The following is a 17,993-nucleotide window of genomic DNA, read 5'->3' on the forward strand; positions in this document are numbered from 1 at the left end:
TCCCATGTTATATTGGTGCGATTCAGCTACCCAGAGTGTAGCAGAAGTTCTGAACAGTATGTTTTTACTTCCTGCGGTGGCACCTGGTCCAGGTATTGCTAAACTAACTATAATCCTAAATTGATCATACAATTAATTTTTATATGTGGCTGCCAGTCTTGAGAGTAATTACAGTCTCACTGCTCCGTTTTCAGCCTTTTGCTGGAAGTGGGAACCTGTTTTCTTAACCTTATTGCTTTCCTTCTCTGAGTCCTTGGCCAAGAAACAGGGCCAACCAAGGCTGTTAGCAATGGCAGTGACAAATGCTTTTTCCACAGTGAACTCTTGTCCTCAACAGAACTGGGCTGAAATCTACAGCTCATAATTCACACATGCCACAAGGCAGCCAGAGCAGGAAGCCCCGTTTGCAATTCTCTGAGCCTCATCACCAGACGACCAGAGCGCACGGGTTCCTCTGACTCTTCTCACTGTGATGAGTCTAGCCCAGTGGGGTGCCTCTGGGGGATATTATGGAAAAAAGAGGTGTAAGGAAGATTTCTGATGCTCCAACAGCACAGTTACACTGCTACTGAAGCCCACTAAAACTGGGGCACATTGTTTTAAGAGTCGGGGTGTCACTCTGTCACCTAGGTTGGAGTGCAGTGGCACAATCATGGCTCACTGTATACCCAAACTCCTTTCTAGCTGTCCTCCTGCCTCAGCCTCCTGAGTAGCTAGGACTGCAAATGTGCACCATCATGCCTAGCTAATTTTTTTTTTTTTTGGTAGAGACTGTATCTCTCTGTGTTGCCAGGGGAACTCCTGGCCCCAAGTAATCCTCCCACCTCAGCCTCCCAAGTTGCTGGGTGAGCCATTACACCAAGTTTTGGGGCAGTTTTAGTTTTAATCCTTGATAACTTGTCCTGGTTAAGCCATTTTGATCTGAAGGTCTGTTAAGGCCAAGTTGCTATTCATGAGGTTCTTGAAACAAAGAGAATGGCATTTATAAATATTTTTAAATAGCCTATTATGTTTTCAACATTCTGAGGGCAGCTCTTTTCCATAAGTGTTACAAAGCCAAGATTTTCATAGACTAGCAGAGATGAGCACAAAACAAGAAACTGACTTTTCCTCATGGACACGTGGAAAATCCATTTGTCTTAGAATGTCAGTGATTACTAAAAATATCCCAGCCAGCTGAGTATTAGCTGCTTTTAGTGAGTATAAACTAAATGTTTAGACTGTTCTCTTTCCCAAATGTAGTCCATTTACCTATATTTGTTATGTACTTATGTAGGTGTCTCTTAAATACATTTCTCCCATCTTTTGTAAAACAATATAATTTTATCTAGTTTGGTGCTTTTAAAGCTTTTGGATTTCTTTTCCCCTCTTATCAGAAACAGTCACTTGTGAGAAATAAGAAAATTAGGATGGGCATGGTGACTCATGCCTGTAATCCCAGCACTTTGGGAGGCCAAGGCAGGCTGATAACTTGAGGCCAGGCGTTTGAGACCAGCCTGGCCAACATGGTGAAACCCCATCTCTACTAAAAATATGAAAATTAGCTGGGCGTGGTGGCACATGCCTGTAGTCCTAGCTATGCAGGAGGCTGAGACACAAGAATCGCTTGCACCCATAAGGCAGAGGTTGCAGTGAGCAAGATTGTGCCACTGCACTCCAGCCTGGGCGACAAAGGAGACTCTTCTCTTTAAAAAAGTAGAAATAAGAGAATTAGAAAATTTTGTTCCTAAACTGCTATGCCCAAGAGTCATCTGACTATGCTCTTTTCATCTTTTCACTTTTAGTCTATGTCTTGATATTGCAAATGGGTTTCTTGAAGGCAGCATGTACCTAGGTTCTGCTTTTTATCTAATCTGACCATCTCTGCGTTTTAATTGGAGTGTATACATCATTTATATTTAATGTGATTGTTGATCTGACTCTAAATGTCTTTTGTTGACTTTTAGCTGCAACTTTTGTATGTGTATGAGTGCATGCATGCCTATTTTTACTGGTTGCTTTAGGGTTTATAGTACACATCTTCAATCTATTACAGTTTATCTTCAAGTGAGATGATACCACTGCATGTACAGTATAAGAACCTTGTAACAGTATAGATCCATTTCCTCCCTTCTGGCTTTTCTGCTATTCTTATCATGCATTACACTTCAGTATGCTATAAACCATACAATATATTGTTTTTACTTCAAATTGTCATTATTTTTAGAAGAAATGTAAATATTTGATATTTGCCATATTGCTACCATTCCTTTGTGTAGATCTAGATTTCTATCTGGTATTGTTTTTCTTCTTCTTAAAATACTGCCTTTAAGAATTCTTATAGTTCAAGTCTACTGGTGACCAATTATTTTAGCTTTTTTGTGTCTGAAAAAAGTCTTAACTTTTGAAAGATTTTGATGGGGTATAAAATTCAAGATTGACAGTTTTTTCGTATTTAAAGAAGTTGCTCCTCTGGTTTCTGAATTGGTTTTTTTTTTTTTTTTTTTGAGACGGAGTCTTGCTCTGTCACCCAGGCTGGAGTAAAGTGGCGCGATCTGGGCTCACTGCAAGCTCCGCCTCCCGGGTTCACACCATTCTCCTGCCTCAGCCTCCCGAGTAGCTGGGACTACAGGCGCCCGCCACCATGCCCAGCTAATTTTTTGTCTTTTTTAGTAGAGACAGGGTTTCACCATGTTAGCCAGCATGGTCTCAATCTCCTGACCTCGTGATCCACCCGCCTCAGCCTCCCAAAGTGCTGGGATCACAGACGTGAGCCACTGTGCCCGGCCCCTGAATTGGGTTATTTCTGACAAGAAATCTGCCATTCTTATCTTCATTCTTCTGTATGTCATGTGGCTGTTCTTAAGATTTTTTTAAAATCACTGGTGTCAAACAATTTGATCATGATGTGCTTTGGTGTGATTTTCTTTTTGTAATAATGCTTGCATGATATTCTTAATGTTTTATGTTATTGAGTTTCTTGGCTTTCTAGGTTTATAGTTTTTTTTTTGTTTGGTTTTTTTTTTTTTTTTTTTTGGTCAGATTTAGAAAAGTTTTGGCCATTATTTCTTCAGATTTTTTTCAGGGACCCCAATTACACATACCTACAGGACACTGATGTTCTGTTCATTTTTTTTCTCTCTGTGTTCCAACTTGGATAGTTTCTGTTGCTGTCTTAAGTTCACTAATCCTTTTTGGTCTAGTGTCTAATCACTGATAATCCCATCTGTATTGGTCCGTTCTTGCACAGGTATAAAGAACCTGAGACTGGACAATTGATTAAAGAAAAGAGGTTTAATTGGCTCGTGGTTTCATAGTCTATACAGGAAGCATGGCTGGGGAGGCCTCAGGAAACTTTTAATTATTGTGGAAGGCAAAGGGAAAGCAGGCACATCTTACATGCCAGAGCAGGAGGAAGTGGGGCAGTGCCACACACTTCTAAACAACCGGCTCTCGTGAGAACTCGCTCGCTATGATGAGAACAGCAAGGGAAAATCTGCCCGGAGATCCAGTCACCTCCCACCAGGGTCCCTGCCTCCGACACGGGGGTTTATAATTCGACATGAGATTTGGGTAGGGGCACAGATCCAAACCATATCACCATCCAATGTGTTTTTCAGCTCGGATATTTTCATTTTCATCTCTAGAAGCTTGGTTTTAGGTTTTTGTATCTTCTGTGTCCCTGCTTAACATGCTTAATCTTTCTGTAACTTTTAAAAATGTCATCAGTGAACTATCTCTTATTGATAGTATATTCCATGATTACTCATTTGGAGTAGTCATTTCAGTTGGCTTGTGTTTGATTCCCAATTAGGCCACTGGTCACTCTATCTCGAGAACATCATTGTGGGTAATTATCAAGATCAGTTTAATCATTAATCATGAATCCCTATTCTAAGGTTCTTCTTGATAGTATTTATCTTGTAAAATAGCCTGGGCTTTTATTAAGGAGTGGTGAGGTGTCCTCAGTTTGATTCGTGGAGAGCCCTCTAGGTTGTGGTAAGGCACATCCCCTCATGTGTCTGACCTTCTCCCTCTCTCTTTGAGTCTTCTCCACTCCTGTAGCGATTGTCAGCTTCTCTAGGCCTCACAAATGGCAAATGGATACCAGCCAACAGGCTCTCTGGACCGTAGCTTTTGATTAAGCTTGGTGAGCCACTTTTCTGTGAGATTTGTGTTGTTCGTTTGAAGGAAGAGCTAGGGTTGCAGAGTGAGTATGAGTGAGTCCTTCGTCAGGCTGGTTGGCATCAGCTGCCTTTTCCTGCTTTCACTGCCATACGTGCTTTCCTCGGTGATGCTTGTAGACAGACGCCCGCAGTGGAAGGCTGAGCAAGGTGGAAGCTGGGGACTGATTTTCTCTGCTGATTCCCAGTTGTGTTCCCCAGGCCGCTGGCATGCTGGGGTCTCCGCAGTGGGTCTCAGTGTCACCTCCAGTATCCTGACTCATTGGGTGTTTATGAGAAGTAATGAAATTATCCTGGTTGGGATGTATGAGCGTTTTAAAAACTGAAGGTATGGTCATTATTGCCACATGAAGGAAGAGTTTGTGTTTGTCTAACTTCAGCAGAAGTTAGGAGGAGTTGGAGAGAGACTTGCATTCCTTGTGCTTGGCGCAGGTAGCTATTGGTAAGACGCAAGAGGAAATTTCATTCTCCAGGTTAACAATAATAATGTGTGTGTGTTTCATGCTGTATCTTATTTCCTGTAGAGTTTGTGGTGGATTGTCGAAAATTTTTGGATTCAAATGCTCTGGGCCTAACTGTCACAGCCCTCAGCAGCTATGACCCGCAGATGCGAGCCGTAGCCTACCATGTCCTGGCGGCCTACTACTCACACTTGGAGGGGGCACGGTTCCATGAGCAGTCCCAGGTAAGTAGGAAGAGTGTACATCCCACTGTGGGGGTGGGCTGCGGGCTTTAGAGAGCGGGCTGTCCGCCCAGTTTGGTGGAAGGATTTACTAAGGAGCACGGAGGTGGCGTGTTGCCGGGAGGGCTCTGCTGAAGAGCAGAAGTCTGTTCCCTTAGGAGGTGATGCCGGAGGTTGCCTTTGATCCACAACCCCCTGTGGAGGCTGAGAAAAGTGTCTCCGTACAGGCTTTCTTGTGTTGTGTGTAGACAAAATGATTTGAATTCTACGGAGTATTTCTTTGGTCTAAACTCAGTGGTTAAGGTAGCTATTATCCACGACACACTGAACCTCAGAAACCTGTACCCCGTGGTGCTGGAGGAACAAGAGCAGATTAGCTTTTCGGGGCATGGTGCCAGACTTCTCTCTGCTGTTGTGCACATGACTGACTCCTAAAATAAAAACGAACAGCGTTCCGGAGATGCTGGCGAGTTGTGTCTGCTCCTGTGAGCTTAGTCTTTGGTGGCCCCTGGGATATGAGGAGCAGGCACACCCTGCCGAGCCCCGGTTCGGCTGCACCAGAGAAGACTGACCATAGTTCTGAACACGCTCATCTTACGTTTTCCTTTTCTGTTCTGTTTTCAAGCTACTTTACCTGTTGGATGTAGTCCGGAATGGGATTCGAACTCAGGACATGAGACTCACTTTTACCTTGGCTCTCTTCATTGCCAAAGCAGCCCTGCAGATTTTGAAACCAGGTACCACTGACATAATTAGGTTGAGGGGAAACTGGAAAGCTGAGGCTGAGCAAGTCCACTTCTAGGGGTTAGTACCACAGGTGTAGTGGGTCACACATCTGTGTTCAAGGCCACTCCGTGCTCATGGTCGTGGAAGATGAGGAGTCCCCGAAGTCCCCATCAGCTCTGGACAGTAAATAGACGAGGGCTGTGAGGAAGTTCGTCATGGACCCCTGTGGGGTGAAATCCAGAAAAAATGAGATGACAAAGCGAAGTGCAGAACAGCATTTATAATGGAGGGAAAGATTGCATATTCCTATTTGCTTGTAGCTATAGAAAACTGTAGCGAGAGCAAGTCAAACTGAAGTTCAAATGTGGGCCGATCACATCATAGGGATTGGAACCCGGGGCTAAAAGCGTGGACATAGCCAGACTGTCCCGGACTTCCCCATGCCCGTTTCTTCCTCTAAGATGGGGTGATGATAGGACCCACTGCCTCTAGCATTGCTGTGAGGGTGATGAGGATCACGCACTTCTTTTGTTTTTTGGTGCTTTTTTCGGTGCTTTTTTGGAGACACCGTCTGGCTCTGTCACCCAGGCTGGAGTACAGTGACATGATCTCGGCTCACTGCAGCCTCAGCCTCCCAGGCTCAGGGAATCTCTCACCTCGGCCTCTCGGAGTAGCTGGGACTATAGCAAATGCCACCACGCCTGGTTGATTTTTTTGTAGAAACAGTTTCATTATGTTGCCCAGGCTGGTCTCAACTCCTGGGCTCAAGCGATCCTCCTGCTTCAGCCTCCCAAAGTGCTGGGATTACAGGTGTGAGCCACCACACCTGGCCTAGATCACACACACTCACACACATGTAAGTGCCTGGCACAGTCAAAACCCATCGGTGATAGCTGCCGTCACCATCACCGTCATTATTAATCATCGATTCATGCTTAGGCTTACGGGTCCTTGGCTACAAAGCTTTTGGTGTATGAGTACTGTGCAGGTATAACCCACGTTGTTAGAACAAGGCTCCTTTTTGTTACAGGAATGGGGCTACCACTGCTGAGATACTGTGACTAGAAGTGAGCTCATTCTAAGACTGGTTTTGGTTATGGAGAGAAGAATCATAGAAAGTTGGTACCATCAGGGACCACAGGGTGCTTTTAGTATAACATGGTTCTATTTCAGATGAGGGAACAGCCCACTCACTGTTTCCACCCCATCCCCCACACTCATAACTGAGGCTCCCGAGGGTAGATAGCTTGTCAAGGCCCCACAGTTCGTTCACAGTCAAGTTGCTATTAGAATTCAGATCTGATTTTCATCTGCTCCCATTTCATTTTATTCCATGGGTTTACTTGCCTTGGAGATTTGGAAGGGGAGGAAAATAATTGGCAGAGACCATGACGGTTTTGGTCCTGGGTGTGGCTCTGTCCCACACTGGTGCTCATGTCGGGGTGGGGCGTGTGCATGGCAGCTTGGTCATGGGGTAGACTCATTGGTGATCCAAGGATAGGAGATGGCAGGAGCTAGGGTGTCTGTTGCCTCTGCCTTGTTGCATTCCAGAGGCACTCAGCAGTGTCTGAGCCTCCCCTGCTGTGACGGTTCCCTTCAGTGAGAAGCTAGAGGCAGGTGCAGCAGGTTGGTGTGGTGTCAGCCCTGATCTGTGGGATGTGTGACCAAGTCCCAGCCTTCCCACCTGCTGGTTTGAGCCTGTGCTATAGGACGGGAGCTGGGGAGGGGGAGGTGGCGAGGTCCCTGAAGGACTCAACGTCCAGCAGTGGTTTCTGAGCCAGGAGAGCAAGCCTGTGTGCAGTATGGAGCTGAGGTGTCGAATTGGGTTCTCATTCTCGAGAGCCAGTCCTCTAGGTCAGGATACAAAAGTTCCTGGGAGGGGATTTATGTCTGATACCCAGAACGCCGGCCTCTGAGAGCTGCCAGACCAGGGGGCGTCCTGCTGGGGCCTGCCGTGACTGACCGTCTGCCTGTGTTCTCAGAGGAGCACATGTATCTGAAGGTCAGCAACTTCCTGCTGTCGCACGAGTACTTGAACATGGACAAAGTGCCAGGTTTCTACCAGTTCTTCTACAGCTCCGACTTGGAGGTATGCTTCCACAGTCCGCATGGCCTTCCACAGGCCCCTGAATTGATTATGCAGCCGCCATTGTCTACTGCCGTTTTCCCCATGGATACTGTGTGCTGCACAGCCCACACGATTGTGCAGGCAGTGACCATGCAGGCCTGCACTTCGGAATGCCTCTGTGCTGTGGCCTCACTTCTACATGGTACCCCACACCTTCAAAACTGCTTCAGAGTCCTGAGCTTTACGACATTCTCGTATTTTCTGGTGAATCACTGGGTTAAATATTAAATTCTTTTTTTAGATATTCATATTAAATATTCTTTCATAGAATACCTATCTGACTTCAGTATTTAAACTTGACTCGATCCTCCATTTTTGACCTGAAGAAATAGAATCAAAGATGAGATCAGGGATTTTTCATTATAAGACATGGAGGTCAGGGCTGCTGTGTTACAACCTTTGCCGCCACTTAAAAATAGTAGTGTTTGAACAGTTGTCAGATGAAAGGACTTTCACTTACTTAACAACGGTTTTTTGTGTGCCTGGGTTATAGCAAAAATCGGAGCAGGAGTGGGTGTTTGGCCTTCTGCGGCAGGGGATCCGTGACAAGCAGTGCTATGAGCTGTGTGCCCGCCGTGGCATCTTCCACATCATCCTGTCCTTCTTCTACAGCCCACTGTGTGACGAGGCGGCACAGGTACATGGGTTCCGCAAGCCTATTTGAAAGCGAGAGGTCTGTGCTGCTTCTTAAGGTTTTGTTTGGAAGTCAAGTCCGTATGAATTCAGTTCCCAGCCTGGACACGACCGACCTAAACCTGGCTCTCAGTTAGGGGAAGTGAGACATTGACAGCGCCTGTCCCGCTCCCTGCATGCAGAGCAGATGGATTCACTCGAGGCTGCACTGTTGTGACCCCCCAGTGTCGTGTGTCCTCTGCATATTCTTTACTGTGGCCCTCCTACTGTATATGCCAATGGCCCTTGGCATATACAAAGGCCATCAGTGGGGCGTACTGATCACTAATCGTGAGCCTTCGGAGTGGCCAGAAAGTCTAGAAACCCCCTGTCAGTGACTGAGGTGCTTTGGAATCACCAGGATTTCACCTACTACAGAAGTTGGGGGCCATTAGAACTCATTTAGAAAGCAAGAGTCAGGTTGAAACAGACAGCCTCACCTAACCAGTCAGGAACCAAGAGCTGGTGTGTGTGCCTTCTAGATATTACAGGTAGGTGGTAGAAGGAAATAGGAAAAGCCTTTAGTATTTTGATTAATTTCTAGCATAGTCAGCTTTCGTTTCTCATATGTAAAATGTGGGTAAATAGAGTAAGTCAAGATGAAGAAGCCCATTTGATTAAACTGAATTTGAGTATGGTAACTTTTTGTTTTTTGTGGCATGTGAGAATTCTGAAGCACCCCACGAACATGTCAGGGGACAGTCCCATTTTTATGTCCTCCCTTCCAGGTGGTAAACACGGGGTCGCATGGCTCGTGGCTGGAGGCCAGTGGCTGGCCTGGAGGCGGGCCTCACATAGTCCCTGTGCCGGCGGCTGCGCGTCTGGGCCATTGGCTTCTGTGGTGCAGCTTTGCTTGTGGGTGGGCTCCAGATGATGGATTAATGGAAGTGGGATCCCCCGGGCCCAGAGATTGCTGTGGAAGTCTGTGTCTTCTGGCTGTCACTTGTGGGGAAGGGCACGTTCGTACACGGCCACCACTCTGACAGACTTAGCACAGCAGGCTTCATTTGCAGCCGCCACCTGTAATAGCACCATACCATTACATTTTTAAAACGGTTTCTTTAATCAAGTAAATTGGGTTTTCTCACTGAAGAGTAACTTCTTGTTTGGGGTTTTCAGAATTGGATTCTGGAAATTCTACAGAATGCTGCCCAGGTTGCCAGATCTGCCTATGAAATCATACGAGACTATAGCCTTTTAACATGGATTTTACACATCCTTGAAAGCAAGTAAGTACCTTTTGCATGCGAGGTGCGCGTCAGGTGGGAAGGAAAGGAACAGAAACAATGGTGTCTGCTGCCAGCTCTATTGGTTGGAAATGTCCAGTAAAATCCATGCTCTCTGAAATGCAGTGTCCTCCAATGCTACCATATGCCTGGCAGTCCAGCTCCTGGCAGTGCCAAAGTGCCTTTCCTCCATTCACAGCCTTTCCTTGAGTGTCTCTTGTCTGCCATGGGACAGCAGGCACCAGCTGCTGTTCACATCTGGCAGAGTCTCTGCCAGCCTGTCAGGCTCTGTTCTGCTCAGGTCAGGCTCCTCCCCTGGTGTCCCAGCAGCCTTCTGTGCTCTGAAGTAGTGTCCTGTTCGCTAAGGCTTTAGCAGCTGCAGCCGTCTGTTGCAGGAGGGCCGGTCTAACAGCTTACAGGGCTCTGCTGTCAGTGCGGGGTCTGTCCTCAGTGACGAGCCCGCATTGGAGGAACAGCACCAAGGGTCTGAACTTGATGATTTATTGTGATTCCTGATTCTCCTGCTGTTTGAGACTGAAAAGATGAAGACCCTGTCACAGCAGACAGCACTTGGCGGGAGGGCTCTGTCTTACAAAGAACTAACTACTATAATAAGCCTGGGAGAATGCAGGCCCTTTTGTGCATTTTTTTAAGTATTTCCTGAAATTTCTCTAAAAGAAAGTAATATATCCAAGTATATCTGCAAACAACAAAAAAAAGGGGGTGTGGGGAAGAAATTAATATCCAAAATTAGAATGTGTATTTGGACATCAACTTCAATACTGTTTCAGCTTTATAAAAGGCATAATTAGCTAATGTTCCTGGCTAATAATGGCTTGTTTTAGAAACTGAGTTGTTATCATGAACCGGACAGTTTTTATTAGTGTGCCCCAGTGGCTGCTGAATTTTTGGAGGGACTTAGGGCAGTCTTCTGTTAGGAAGGGGCACCTTGTCCTGTGTGGAAGCTGCGTTTGTATAGCAAGCACCCTGTTTTTACTTGGAGACTATGCTTATCTAGGGGGATGAGCAGATAGGATTATGGAGGGGGATCGTCTGATCCTGCTGAAAGGACAAGATGTGGCAGATTGAAGGCTGCTGTGCTTGGTTTTAGGTTTCTGGAGACTCCGCTGCTGTCTAATGTGATCTCCTTGCTCCACACACTTTGGGTGACCAACCTGGGGGATAAGGCAGTGGAGTGGGAGAGCCAGCACCCTTGCCAGCCTGGTTCCCGGGAGCCCGCCAAGCGGCTGGCCTTGCACCTGGTCAACGAGTTCCTTTATGTTCTTGTCGTGCTTATGAAGCACCTGAGGTGAGTCCTGCCCCCGCCAGGGAGGCCTTCCTGGCCTCTTGGATGCTGTGTTGGTCTGCCACCTGTGGACACCATGTCTCGGTCATGACTCTGGCTGTACCAGGGGAACGCTGGGCCGTGACCTGCTATGGATTGGGGCAGAGTACCAGTGTCAGGTGTAGGTAGTGTCAGAACATCTATTTCATTAGCTCTTTCTTTCCCCTTCAACTTTATAAGGCTTCTTGTCAAGGCCTCGAGAACTTAACATACTTTTCAAAGCCGAATATGCGTTTGAGGTCATTTTTAGCCGGCGAGCCATCTACCTTGATACTGTAATTCAAACACTAGAATCAAGTGATGTTTCATAGAAAGAAAGTATTTTCTGTGACTCTAACATAAGACAGGGTGTTCCCAAAGTTGCCTCTGCCTTCATTAGCCTGTGAAGACTCATTGTCCATGAATTCTCTTGAATGTTTCAGTATTTTCACCCGATCCCTTGGAGTCATGCTTTTGGTTTCCTCGGAAGAGCTAAATTTCCCTCCGAATCTACCACGTTACAGAAAATACACAGTGTGCACTCATTATTTCTGATTTGGGAGCCAAGTGATGCTAACCGGAACCAGAAGGTTGATAGCAAGAGGATTGTAGTCTCAGAAGGAAAAATGTCTTGATAAAGAACAAGGCCTTTTGTTTTGTACTGTTTAAAACTAAATTGTTAAGTCCATGCTGGATAGTCAACGTTTCCTATGTAGGGATTGTCGGAAGACATGCTGGTGTCTAAGAACCAATTGCTATTTAAAATACTGGTTTTACGTTTACAATTGTGTGGAAGCAATGTTACAGGATTTAACTCTTTTGGAGTTCGGGGAGATCTGTTTCCTCCTGGTGGCCATCAGTCAGGTTTTGGCCGTGGGTGATGACGCTGTCCCAGGGCCTCCCTGAGTTTTTCTCACTTCAGACTGGTGGTCAGCGAGGCAAGGGAAATGGGCAGGCCCAGAGTGGAGCCCTCGCAGGCTCTTGGCACCCTGGCTGTTTGAGGTGGCCAAACTCAAGCTGTGTGTTTGGCCACCCTGTTTAGCCAGGGTTTCTGGAAGCTTCTGTGCCTCTGGGGTGCAGATCATACTCCAGGTCCCCTTTGTGCCTTGCTGGAGTGGCTCACTTTTTTCTTTTCTGCATCCTGGGGGCCCATGCTAGATGTCTGCTGTGCAGGAAAAGCTGGTTCCTGGAGGAACTGTGTGTATCTCTGGGTGTGTGATGTCGTCAGGCTGCCGCAGTGCTGCCTGCCAGGCTGGGGAGGCAGCCTTTGCTCAGTCTGTAACATTGGCTCCCAAACAGGCCCACCTTGGCCCCCATCCAGCTGACCAACTTCTTCGGGACACTTGAGTCTGTGCTGAGATACCGGGCCACCGTCATACAGGCCTTCAAGGACATGAACAGATTCACTGTAAATGAGACAGTGCTTTCCACCAAGGACGTCCTTGTCCTCTTGCACAAGTGGAGCCTCATTGAAAGAGACCTCAAGCTCCAGGAAGACCTGAGAGCAGCCATTGAGAAGGGCCAAGCCCGGGAGCTCATGAGTAAGTGTCAGGACCCAGGACTGGCCCAGAGTAGCCAACACCTCTCTCTCTCCCTCTCTCTCCCTCTCCCTCTCTCTCTCCCTCCCTCTCTCTCTCTCCCTCCCTCTCTCTCTGCCTCTCAGCCACATTTCCAAAGCTAATGAGGCTCAGAGATGGGACACATCCATCTTGGAGCCCTGGAGGGGGAGCTGGGCAGCCTTTGAGTTTCAGCCCAGCTGCTGACTAGCTGTCTGTCTTTGGAGAAGTCACTTCACCTACGTTAGTGTCAGGGTGCCCACTTGTAAAGAGGCTGGGGGTGGCTATGAGCTACTTGCTGCCACCTCATCCTGTAGTGCAGGGTTAAGGAAAAGACTGGAACCAGACCTCCTGGACTGAAGCTCTGATGCTGCCCTGATTCCCTGTGTTTAAAGAGGACAGTAATGGCGCCTGCCTCACGGTGTGAGGATTAATGAGTTGGTTATGACAACAGTGATGACAGGCATAGTGAAACATCGAGCACTCACCAGGCTCCTGACGTGGGAGCAGGGCCAGGTGCTCAGGACATGCAAGCCGCCCTGCGTGTCCCCCATTGACACCTCCCCACATCTGGATCTGTGTGGGCAGGAGGGACCCCCGTCTCACTACCTTCTCTTTGTGCATTTCACAGAAATGCTCAAGGATAAAAACAAGCCTGTCATGCCAGCCCGAGCCAAAGGCCCACGGGGCCGAAAGAGGAGGCTTGGGGAGGCAGAGGAGATGGCCGACCCTGAGCTGATGGCATCTACCTTGGAGACATGCAAGGGCCTCCTGAGGTCCATCTTGACCTACTGGGGACCAGTGATCCCTGTTCCTGACCCCACTCAGGAGCCTGTGGACTCAGCCAGCCCCGAGAGCAATGCACCAGGCCCCGTGTATGCCGCCGCTTCCCTGGCAGTCAGTTGGGTGCTGCGGTCGGTGGCCGAGCACCCGCTCAGCAGGGCAGAGGCTGCAGGACTGGTTGGCTGGCTTAAGAGCCACATTTTGCCACACCCTGTGGTCGTGGCTGACCTCCTTAAGGACGGTGCCGTGAGGAGCAGCATATTCAAGCTGTATAGCCGGCTCTGTGGGGCCGAGGGGCTGGCGGGGCCTGCGCAGGAGGTGGCCTGCCTGTTCAATCTGGTCATGCTGCAGCTGGTGGCCGCCCAGGGCCGGGCAGGGAGCCCCTTCCACCCGGCCATGGAAGCTCTCTGCCTGTCTTCTCTGAGTGAGAAGGACGAAGCCACACGAGGTAAGGCTGGTTTTTTCGTTGGAGGCTGAAGAAATGGATGCAGAAGTGGGTCTGGGGCAGGAGTGACTTCTGTGCTTGCAACGCTTAGGTTTCTGCCGACTTCCTCAGCTGGCTATTGTGCCTGTTTAGGTGGCCTCTTACGGTTCTGTGGTTGTAGAGAACTTGCCACTGGGCAATGAATGTGAAGGGAAGGAAGTTTGTCTTCGCTTGCAGGGGAAACCTTTGGTGCTGGTTATGTTTACGGTGCAGAGATGGCATCGCAGAACCTTGGCATCCCTTCACCCCGCGGGGCAGTCGGTTTCCGACCATTAGCCATGTGACGAGTTCTGTCTCACACGTGGCCAGCTGCGTGTGTACGTGTGTGTGCACATATAGCTTCACACGCGTACAAATGTGCCCATGTGCAGTCTGTGTACTTGGCAGTCACTAGGTAGGAGCCTAGCAGTGTGAAAGAGTGAGTAGCACAGGCTCCGGGGGGCCGTTAGAGCTCCAGGGAGGTGCGTGTGGTAACCCAGAGGGCTGTCCTTTCACGGAGGAATGTGGGGGTGCAGGGGAGGGAGGGGCCAGCAGCCTAGCGGGTGGACTCACCTGGTAGCAGGGGCGACCTCACCCTCTGGTCTGGCCGCAGTTGGGGAGTTGGGCCTTTTTGCCTGCAAAGCTTTCTCTTCCTCCTTACCCGTGCCACTGAGGAAATGGTAGGAAATGATTCTGGGAGGTTCTTCTCAAACTTGTCTCATTCTTGGCATGGACGGTCAGAACCAGACTGAGACTTGTCTTGTAACAGCTTTTTGAGGGGATCCACACATATTCGTCAGAAGAAAGAAATTTTTGCCAGGCACAGTGGCTCACACCTATAATCCTAGCACTTTGGGAGGCTGAGGTGGGGAGACCGCTTGAGACCAGCCTGGCCAACATAGTGAAACTCTGTCTCTACAAAAATTAGCTGGGCGTGGTGGCACATGCCTGTAGTCCCAGCTACTCTGGAGGCTGAGGTGGGAGGATCACTTGAGCCCAGGCCGTCGAGGTTGCAGTGAGCTGAGATCATGCTACTGCATTCCAGTCTGGGTGACAGAATGAGACCCTGTCTTTTTCTTAAAAAAAAAAGAAAGAAAGAAAGAAAAAACTTTGTAGTAAAAAAGATTAACACAAAAGTTAAGCAAAGGCAGAATGAGGAGTTGTATCCGTCAGCTCACCTTGGGTTGCACAGGCCTGTGGCACGGTTTATTTGGGCACTTGGCAAAGCCATTGCGTTGTGGGCAGGATGACCTGTTTTCGAGCTGAGCAGGTGTGCATCCTGACGGCCTATCCCCTGCTCTTGTTCAGCCTCCGCAGCATTCCTGGTGTCTCTCTACATAAAGGACATCTGGCTGGGGGCCCAGCGGCCTGACACCCTCTTAACCCACATCCGGATGGTGTGTGAGGCCGCAGATGATGCTCCGAGCAGTGAAGAGGAGGCCATCGTGGTGCTCTGCAAGGATGTCGCCAGTGCAGCCTCAGATGCTTGACTTCTGCCGGCCAGCGCCTTGCGCCCTGATGACCGGAGCCTCAAGCACAGCACCGGCTTCTAGAAGTTTGGTTGAGTCAAGGGTTTCTGGAGAAGGCGTGGGAAACAACAAGTTCAGTACATTGACTCAGTTCTCTGACAAGAAAAGTCGAGAGGACTTGATTGAACAGGCCAGTAAATGATAAACTCGGGCCTGTGTGTGCCCTGCATCAGAGTTGCAGGGAATGTGGGGACTTCCAGGCCATGAGGCCCATCCATTGCCTCGTCAGGCCAGGCCAGCCCCTTCCTCTCTAGGGGCTTGGAGCTCGTCACAGGAAATAGCTCAAGTTTGAGGCACTTCTGAATGCAGAAGAGATTCATGTGTGTTAAAGCTGAAATGTCAAAAGGTATCAGGTTTTTTTTTATAAAAACGAAGAGATATGTTTAAATTTTATTTTTCAGCTGGGTGAGGTGGCTCATGCCTCTAATCCCAGCACTTTGGGAGGCCAAGGCAGGTGGATAACCTGAGGTCAGGAGTTCAAGGCCAGCCTTCCCAACATGGTGAAACCCCATCTCTACTAAAAATACAAAAATTAGCTGAACGTGGTGGTGCACGCCTGAAATTCCAGCTACTCGGGAGGCTAAGGCAGGGGAATCGCTTGAAACTGGGAGGTGGAGGCTGCAGTGAGCTGAGATTGTGCCACTGCACTCCAACCTAGGCGACAGAGCAAGACTCCATCTCAAAAAAATAAATAAAATAAAGTTTATTTTTCTATAAAAAGTCATAACAAAGTTTAGTATGACTTTTTGAATGTTAATTTCTGCCAATGTTTGTTAATTATTTTATTAAATAAAAGATGTTGCACTGAATCCTTAAAGTGTAAAAGTGATTTGACCTCTGCTTTGAGAAGACAGCCTGTAATTTTTAAAGTTATACTTCAAAGAGGGGATTTTGAATTTTATAAATGCTTGTTAATAAATGTCTATTTTTGTAAGGTTTTTGTGTTTTCCTTTCATTGTTAAAGAGGCTAGTTTTGTTCCACGTAGGCCTGCATTTATTTTAAAGGTCAGAACTTTACTATTAATGGTCATATATTCGTTGCTGTTGTAGCTGACAGTCATGAAATTTCATGGTTTTCGCAGTTAAAATTTCTGTCTGTTCCTTTAAAACTCTCCTGCATTCTTGGGGTCTGCTCTGTGGCCTAGGACGTGTCTGTTTTATTTGCCATATAACGTACATCACGCTGACAATGCCTTGGTTTTGTCTGAAACATTTACACTTTTATTTTCTTCTTCTTTTTTATTTTTTTTGAGACGGAGTCTCGCTCTGTCACCCAGGCTGGAGTGCAGTGGCCGGATCTCAGCTCACTGCAAGCTCCGCCTCCCGGGTTTACACCATTCTCCTGCCTCAGCCTCCCGAGTAGCTGGGACTACAGGCGCCCACCACTGCACCTGGCTAGTTTTTTGGGTTTTTGTAGTTTTTGTTTTTTTTGTATTTTTTAGTAGAGACGGGGTTTCACCATGTTAGCCAGGATGGTCTTGATCTCCTGACCTCATGATCCACCCGTCTTGGCCTCCCAAAGTGCTAGGATTACAGGCTTGAGCCACCGTGCCCGGCCCCTATTTTCTACCAGTGTTCTTTAGAATTGTTTGTTTTAGGTGACTTAAAGTTTTAACTAAAGCATGAGTAACACTTGTTGGCATACAGTCCCTTCACCACAAATAATTGTCTTGCATTGTCTACAAAGCAAGGATCAGTTACCTCACTTGTCCCCCTTTCCTACCCAAATAAACCTTACAACGCTGTTATTTGAGACTGTCCTGAAGTTGAAATCCGATGTTTAGATCCAAGTTGGACTCAGGCAAGCACTGCTCCAGCAGAACATTCTCTTCCTGGTTCCCTTTAATCTTTATCCCCCTCTCAGAGGCCTGTCGATGGGGATTCCTTTGGTTATAGGCACCTCTGCTCGTTCATGCAGAGGGCATTGGCTGGAAGGACACTGGTCTGGGGAATATCCCTGAACCCCATGCCTCTGGGGGCGTGGGGAGGGGCATCGAGCAGGTGGGATGGATTTCCACAGCTTCATCCCCGGCTCCAGGCCTAGCTGCCTCCCAGGTTCTTAGGGCCCAGCAAGTCAAATACATGCTATGTCAGGTGGCGACAAGTGCTCCAAAGCCAAGTTCAGCTCAGTCAAGTGAGGACACATTTTCAGCACCTCACCTTCTTTTCTGCATCTCTGGAGCTCATCAGTCCTGCTTGTCTTTGTTCTCCCTTCTCAATCCACTGCCCTGACCTTGTCCATGTATTTTCCAGTCACTTAGCGTGGAGGAAGGGAATCTCATCCCATGGAGAATAGATGGTACATGGTCTTCACCTGACTTAAAATATAAAATGCTAAATTAGAAATAAGTGGGGTGGGGGGCAGTTATTTTAAAAATAAAACCTACCAACTTGCTGCCAGAAAGCTGTAGGGGACACATGGCTCTTCTGGGATTTGCAGTGTGATGCTGTCTCCTCTGCAGGAACAAGGCTGCTGGGCTAGAGGACTGGATCCTTCAAGGGTCCCAGATCCACTGTCACATAAAGTCACATCCAGAAGGAGACCTTTCCTGCCAGCGTCCAGGGCTCTTTGTGTTCTGTGACAGCGTTTGAGCATAGGCCCTGCTTACCGGGCCTGGCTGCTGACAGGCGTTGGCTGCCTGCCTTCCAGGGGAGAGACTTCCTTGGGCTCTGTCTTTGAAAGGCTGTGGGCAGGTTGAAGGTGAGACTCGGGCCCCCTGACTGCAGCGAGCTGACCTGGC

The 17,993-nt window shown here is 48.0% G+C and overlaps 1 protein-coding gene across 1 annotated transcript in view; it reads left to right on the forward strand.

Annotated features, from left to right (window-relative positions):
- URB1 (URB1 ribosome biogenesis homolog) overlaps positions 1 to 16,092 on the forward strand; it is a 78,164-nt gene extending 62,072 nt beyond the window's left edge. The window contains exons 31-39 of the mRNA XM_050786038.1: positions 4,688 to 4,848; positions 5,471 to 5,582; positions 7,554 to 7,660; positions 8,193 to 8,336; positions 9,491 to 9,600; positions 10,709 to 10,906; positions 12,221 to 12,462; positions 13,109 to 13,708; positions 15,032 to 16,092. Coding sequence (XP_050641995.1) covers positions 4,688 to 4,848; positions 5,471 to 5,582; positions 7,554 to 7,660; positions 8,193 to 8,336; positions 9,491 to 9,600; positions 10,709 to 10,906; positions 12,221 to 12,462; positions 13,109 to 13,708; positions 15,032 to 15,213 — 1,856 coding nt within the window. The 3' untranslated portion in view covers positions 15,214 to 16,092. The remainder of the gene's footprint in view (positions 1 to 4,687; positions 4,849 to 5,470; positions 5,583 to 7,553; positions 7,661 to 8,192; positions 8,337 to 9,490; positions 9,601 to 10,708; positions 10,907 to 12,220; positions 12,463 to 13,108; positions 13,709 to 15,031) is intronic.
- Positions 16,093 to 17,993: the final 1,901 nt, after the last annotated feature.

This window comes from Macaca thibetana, chromosome 3 (assembly GCF_024542745.1).
Source record: "Macaca thibetana thibetana isolate TM-01 chromosome 3, ASM2454274v1, whole genome shotgun sequence".
NCBI classification, from domain to species: domain Eukaryota; kingdom Metazoa; phylum Chordata; class Mammalia; order Primates; family Cercopithecidae; genus Macaca; species Macaca thibetana.